Here is a 7,606-nt window from a genome sequence, read left to right on the forward strand (position 1 = left end):
TGGGCTAGCACCAGGAGTGCCAGTGTTCGCTTGTCCATTCGCTGAGGGTCATTTACCCACCGCTCTAGTACACTATCTTGCAGTTTTTTCACTAGTCGCTGTTTCTCTGTGGTATTGGTTACTGGATGAGTGGTCATGTCAAATAGAAGGAAATTCTGCTTCTCAGTGGTTAGAATACCCTTCTCTACTAGGTTCTTTGCAATTCGCTCTCGTACATTCTTCAGCTGGTACTGTAGTTTGAAAGGGTTCCAGGTCTCACCTGTAGGGCCATCATGAACAGAAAGAGAAAAACAAAGTGAAAAAGTAAATTAGTTATTTGGAAGTTTGAATGGTTGTATTTCTTAAAAGAGTAGTTTCCATTCATTCCTCAATTCATTGAAGTAACCCTTTATACACAGGTTTTAACTGCAGCATTGTTTCACACTAAAGCAGGTTCAAAAAGTGTTACCAGGTTATTCCACATTGCTAGAGTTTATGGACTTTATTTCTCTTCTTATCTTACATGATTTCTAATAGTGTTAATCATTCTTGTATTTCTGAAATTCTCTCCAGTTTACTGATAAAGATCAAAGAGCACAACCTTCTGTATGGATTGCATCTCAATGTAAAGAAAACAAAAATCCTCACCACTGGACCAATAAACAACATTCTTATCAACAGAGAAAAGATTGAAATTGTCAAGGACTTCATTCTTCTTGGAACAACCATCAACACTCACGGAAGCAGCAGTCAAGAAATCAAATGACATATTGCAGTAGGCAAATCAGCTGCACATGACCTTTTTAAAGTGTTGAAGAGCAAAGATGTCAGCTTGAGGACTAAGGTGTGCCTGACCCAAGCCACAGTATTTTTAATAAACTTATATGCATGTGAAAGCTAGGCAGTGAATAAGAAAGACCGTAGAAGAATGATGCTTTTGAGTTATGGTGGTGGAGGAGAATATTGAAAGTGTCACGGGCTGCCAAAAAAACAAACAGATCTGTGTTGGAAGAAATGCAGCCAGAATGCTCCTTGGAGGCCAGGATGGCCAAACTTCGTCTTTTATACTTCGGACATATTGTCAGGAGGGACCAATCGCTGGAGAAGGATATCATGTTTGGTAAGGTGGAGGGTCAGAGAGAAAGAGGAAGACCCCCAGCGAGATGGACTGGCAAAGTGGCAGCATCAATGGGCTTAAGCATGGCAATAATTGTGAGGTTGGCCCAGGACTAGGTGGTGTTTCATTCTGTTGTGCATAGGATTGCAATGAGTCGGTACCAACTCAATGGCACCTAACAACAACAACAACTCCAGGATACCAGTCTCTCTTGGGTGAGTTTCTACCATGTATTGTTGAAGTTCTATTCTGGATAGGTACAGCTGACAGGACTGAAAGTTTCTTTCCCTATTAGTAGGGCATAAGTTCTACCCAGGCATGGCAGGCCAAGAATATTGTCCCAAGCACAGCTTGATTTTAGAGGCTCCCTTTTCACACTGGAAGGTGCAAGCTATGAAGGCCAAGGTTTCCACTCTTCCTCCCAACTTCCACTCAAAGGACAGAGGTGTCAATCTGGGAGAAATGGACCACTGTCCCCACCCCAGCTCCTGTGTCATGCTTAGGAAGGAACCCAGTCCTGAATGATGAAGAGTTCCACAGCTCTTTCTGAGGGGATTAACTTCATTTGAAAAACAGTATAGAGAATTCTATGACTGAAAGTGTTAAAAACTCTACTAGCCTACAACCGGAAGACTAGACAGCACCCAGCTACTACTACTGACTGCTCTGATTGGGATCACATAGAAGATCCTGGACAAAGTGGGAGAAAAATATAGAACAAATTTCAAGATCATTAAAAAGACCAGACTTACTGGTCTGATAAAAGACAGTAGAACCCCCAAGACTATGGCCCTTAGACACTCTTCAAACCTGGAACCAAACCACCCTGGGGGATCACCTTTTAGCCAAACAATAAACAGGCCTATAAAGTGAGCCATAACAACTTTGAAGAACATAATCTTCACAGCAATACTCAGAACATACTTCTCAAAGAACAAAAGAGCAACTTTACTCTCAAACAAAGTTCAGAAGGCAGGAAGGGGCAGGAAAGAAGAATGAAGGGAAAAAGAGATTCCAGGGAGGAAGTATAAAGAATGAAACTGAGGAGACTGCAACTAATGACACAAAACAAAATGTATGTAAATTGTTGAATAGAAAGCTAATTTGCTCTGTAAACTTTCACCCAAACCACAAGAGTGTTAAAAAAAAAAAAAAAGCCTCCTCAAAACCACAAAAATTGAGACCTTGGTGGAGGACAATTAAGAGGGTTCTGGTAGCTCCATGATCTCAGAAGCAACAAGCTAAATTGTGGAACTAGAAGTTTACTAGAAATAGAATTAGAAAAAGAGAAAGTCATGAAAAGCCCTCCTGGATCATAGCCAACCCTGGGGGTTGGAAAAGCTGTGTGCATGTACTAAGTTGTACCCACTCAAAAGCAATCAGAGTAGGATGGGGGATAGGAAGACAGACTTGAAAGCATTCTGAAGCCATACACAGATCCCTCAACAAAGGATGGAAACATCACATGCACAAGGGCTAAGTATAACTTCTGAACAAACAATGGCTGAATGATAAATTATTCTAATTCAGGGGGCGCTCCTAGAAGGTCAAGTTTAAAAATGAAACCACATGTGAGAAGCACCAGCAAGATAGTGGTGTAAGCAGCTTTATACTCTCATCACCCTGTCTTGTTGCTGTTGTTATGTGCCATTGAGTCAGTTCTGACTCATAGTGACCCTATATAGGGTTTCTGAGAAGCAGCTGGTGAGTTTAAAATGCTGACTTTGCTATTAGCAGTTCAGCACCACCCCAGAACTCCAACATCCTATATGAAAAAAGCAAGCAGAACTGGTAGAGTCTTTGAGCTACAAAGTCAGTGGTTCAAACCCACCAGCCACTCCTCGGAAACCCTATACAGGATTTTTATGAGTTGGAACGGACTCAACAGCACTTAACAACAACAACAGCAACATATGTAGATGAAATATGTACTACAATATTAACATGAAAAAAGGGAGCGGGTTGTTGCTATGTAGGAGTAAAGTTTCACTGAAATGACATTTAGTATAAATCTTAAGGAGGTTTGGATAAGCTATGATATACATTGTAAGCCCTAGAGCAACCACTAAGAAAATAACACGTTAAAAATCATTAAAGGAATTAAAATGAGTGGTAGGAACTCCATCTAGACCAGACACCGTGTCTCCCATGTCTTCCATTAGCCAGCAAGGGCACTGACCTACACTGGGGGTTCTGGCCCTAATTTTTCTTTCTCCCCCTCCACTTTCCTTTCTTGTTTCTTTTCTTTCCCTTATTGTTTTTCTCCTTTTCTTTTTTTTCCCTTCCCTTATTTTTCTTTTTAAAGAATTTTTAACTTTGAAAAAAAAAGCCACCCCAGTTTTACTCATCGTGCTTTCTTTCTTTCTCTCCTTTTCTCTTCTCACAAGGTTGGCAGTTCAAACTGACCAGCTGCTTCTTGGAAATCCTACACAGGGTCGCTATGAGTTAGAAATGACTTGATGGCATTTAACAACAGCAATAATCCTTTTTCTTTTTTTTTTTCATTTGCTTTTTCTTGTTTTTCCCCACCCATTGTCTTTCCATTTTTCCCCTGTTGTTGTTTATATTTATGTTTTTCTTTGCTTCTCCCACCAGCAGGAAACAGCAACTGTAGCACACATCTCAGCCACAGCACCTCCTTCAGTCCTACCCACTGGGTGAGGGCCACCACCTGCTCCTGCACCATTTGATCAACCATTGATAGTGACCAACACAAACCCCACATTCAAGTTGGCTACACAAAGAGTGAACTGCACATACACTTTCATCCTCTATCATACCCACCAGAGACAGGTGGTGAGTGCCTAAGAACACACCAACATACAATCACCAATTAAATACAAATATAACAAAATCACAATGTCTCAGAGACAATAGACAATTGTAGTTTACATGAAGAAACAAGACAGATTGGATCAAATAAGTGATCAAAATACAGAAAAAGAGAACATTCCTGAAGACGAAATGGCATTGGAATTACCTGATAAGGAATTCAGAAGAATGATACTTAGGTACTTTCACTGGAGAGAAAAATCAAGAAAGCTGCAGATTAAATCAAGAAAAATACAAATAAGACTTCAGAAGAATTCAGGTAAACACTACAAGAAAACACTGACAAAATAGATGAAACAATTAGAAACCATAACAAAACAGAAAAGAGAAATCCACAACACTAATACTAAAATTTAAGAAACAAATAATGCATTGAAAGGGCAAAAGAGAATTGAATCAATGGAAGACAGAGGAACAGAGAAACAAGAAGAAGAACAAAAAATGAACAGAACCTAAGAATTATGTTGTTGTTGTTAAGTACTGTGGAGTCGGTTCCGATTCATACTGACCCTGCACAGGGTTTCTGAGGCTGTAAATCTTTGTGGGAGCAGAAAACGTCATCTTTCTCTCACGGAACTGCTGGTAGTTTCGAACTGCTGACCTTGAGGTTAGCAGCCTGACATGTAACCACTACCAGAGCTCCTTAGGAATTATGTTGGACACCATTAAAAGTGATTGGAATTCCAGAACAGGGGGGAAAATGTTAAACATTTGTTGGAAGAAAATTTCCCCAATGTCAAGACAGACAAGAAAGATATACATTCAAGAAACTCAGTGGACCCCAAACAGTATAGACTCCACAAGAAAATCACTAAGACATAGCACAATCAAACTTTCCAAAACCAAAGACTAGGAAAAAATTCTGAAAGCAGCATAAGAAAAACACAAAGTTACCTACAAAGGAGAACCAATAAGATTAAACTCTTCATTTCTCAGCAAAAATCAGGCAGGCAAGAAGGCAATGGGATGACATATATAAAAATCTGAAAGAAAAAAACAACTGTCAACAAAGAATTATATACCCAGCAAAATTGTCCCTCAAATATGATGGTGAAATTAGGGCATTTCCAGATAAACAGAAATGAAAAGAATTTGTAAAAACCAGACCAATCTTTTACAAGAAATACTTAAGGGAGTTCCTAGGACCACCAATGACAGACAACAATCGGAAATTAACATTCATGTCAATATCACTCTGATGTCAACCCAGATATATGAGTATTCAAAGTAAAATAAACCAACAAGACTGAAAAGAGTGAACCAGAGATATCAATTTGTCAATTAAGACAAATACAATGTAAAAAGATGGATAAATAGTGTAGTGTCTGAACTTCCAAATGGAGAGGAAGTCAAGTAGATGTCACAATAGAAAAGACTGCTTTATACTTGAGAAGAAATTAATAAATTACCAGGTAAGCTCAAAGAAAATTAATAAACCTTCTCATCAAAATAAAAAACAGGAAAATCATTGCATGAATGATTTCTTTTAGAAAGATTAGCACAAGACCGATCCCTATGAGGTGGGGGTTAAAGATTTCCCAAATGTATAACTTTTCCAAGCTTTAGTACCACTCATCATCTCTGATATCAACTACTCACACTCTCCTCAGTATTCTCTCTTTTGTCTTGTTGTTGTTAAGTGCCATCAAGTTGGTTCCAACTCAAAACGATCCTGTATATGGTTTTCAAGGCTGTACATCTCTGAGGAAGCAGAAAGCCTATCTTTCTCCTGTGGAACAGCTAAAGGGCTCAAACCACTAACCTTGTGGTTCATATTCCAGTGCTTATTTTATAGAGCCACTGTGCTTACCCCTCATGTCTTAGGGGTTCTGTAATTCATTGTAACATCTCTCAAAACTCACAAACTATCAAGGATGTAGCTCATGTGGTTGTGGAGGCTGGAAAGTTTCAAATCCATGAGTCAGACATCAGTTTCAAGTATTCTCCCCATTCACATGGCTTCATAATAAACATACAATAAACATCAAAATGGCAACAATAAAATCATATCTATCAATTATTACACTGAACAATAATGGATTAAATGCATCAGTCAAGCAACAGAGAATAGCAAAATGTATAAGAAAACATGACGAATCAATATGTTGTTTCCAAGAGACACACTATAGACACAAAGATAAAAAGAGACTAAAAATCAAAAGGTGGGAGAAAAAACATATATCAAGCAAATGGCAATCAAAAAAAAAGAACAAGTGGCAACAGTAATCTCTGATAAAAAAGATATTACGGTAAAAACCAGCATAAGAGACAAGGAAGGACATTATATAATGATTAAAAGATCAGCTGAACAAGAGGACATAGCCATAATATCTATGCACTAAATGAAAGAGCCTCAAAATATATCAAACTCTAACAGAACCAAAGAGAAATAGACAACTCTACAATAATTGTTGTTATGTACTGTCAAGTCAGTTCTGACACACAGTAAACTATGCACAACAGAACAAAATACTGCTGAATCCTGAGCCATCCTGCCACTATGTCAATCCATCTCTTTTTTTGCCAACCCTCCTCATAACTAGGCATGATAATATCCTTCTCCAGGGACTGGTCTTTCCTGATAATATGTCAGAAAAATGAGACACCACCCTAGCTTATAAGGAGCATTTTGGTTGTACTTCTCCCAACATAGATTTGTTTGTTGTTCTGGCAACCCATGGTACTTTTAATAACACAATAATAGTTGTTGTTGTTGTTGTTGTTGTTGTTGTTGTTGTTAGGTGCCATAGAGTCAGTACCGACTCATAGCGACCCTATGCACAACAGAACGAAACATGCTTGAGCCCACTGATGCTGCCACTTTGCCAATCCATCTTGCTGGGGGGGTCTTCCTCTTTTTCTGTGACCCTCCACCTTACCAAACATGATATCCTTCTCCAGCGACTGGTCCCTTCTGACAATATGTCTGAAGTATAAGAGACAATAATAGTAGGAGACCTTAATACACTACTTTCAATGAAGGACAAAACAACTAAAAAGAAACTCAACAAAGACACATAAGAACAAAACAACACAATCAACCAATTTGACGTCATAGACATATACAGAACATTCCAACCAACAACAGCACAATATATATCCTTTTCCAGTGTACTTGGAACATTCTTCAGAATAGACCACATATTAGGCCACAAAACAAGCCTCAATAAAATTTCAAAAGCCTCAAAGTATCATCACACATCAGAGTGCTAAAAAATTATAAATCAACAATAGGACAAAAGTCAAATATATGGAAAATGAGTAACACCAACATCCTACTTAAAAATTGCAAGGCAATAATAATAATAAAAAATTCCTGGAAATAAATGAAAATAAAGACACAATATACCAAAACTTTTGGGACACAGTGAAAGTAGTGGTCAGGGGGCAATTTGTAGCAATAAATGAACACATCAAAAAAGAAGAATCAAGAGAACAAACAAGATGGCGGATCGGGTGGAAGTGCAGTAAAGGAACTCTGCCAACAACAACACAGAATACCTGACCAAGCAGGCTCAGGGGACGGTCCCAGAACTTTGAACCACATATAAAGGAATATTTAGAAGGTTGGAAGGCTCATAGCTGGGGGAATTTGTGGCAGAAGCAAGAAATCTACTGCTTTCTAGTCCGGGAAACTCAGTTGCTCCAGGAGTTGCCATCTTGGGTGAGACCACGTGG

General features: G+C 38.7%; 1 protein-coding gene across 1 annotated transcript in view; it reads right to left on the bottom strand.

Moving 5' to 3' along the window:
• Nucleotides 1–7,606, bottom strand: part of GOLPH3L (golgi phosphoprotein 3-like) — a 90,804-nt gene that overhangs the window by 8,681 nt on the left and 74,517 nt on the right. Inside the window, exon 5 of the mRNA XM_006861702.1 lies at nt 6–259. Within this exon, the coding sequence (XP_006861764.1) occupies nt 6–259 (254 nt within the window). The remainder of the gene's footprint in view (nt 1–5; nt 260–7,606) is intronic.

The sequence above is a fragment of the Chrysochloris asiatica genome, unplaced genomic scaffold (assembly GCF_000296735.1).
Source record: "Chrysochloris asiatica unplaced genomic scaffold, ChrAsi1.0 scaffold00042, whole genome shotgun sequence".
Taxonomy (NCBI): Eukaryota; Metazoa; Chordata; class Mammalia; order Afrosoricida; family Chrysochloridae; genus Chrysochloris; species Chrysochloris asiatica.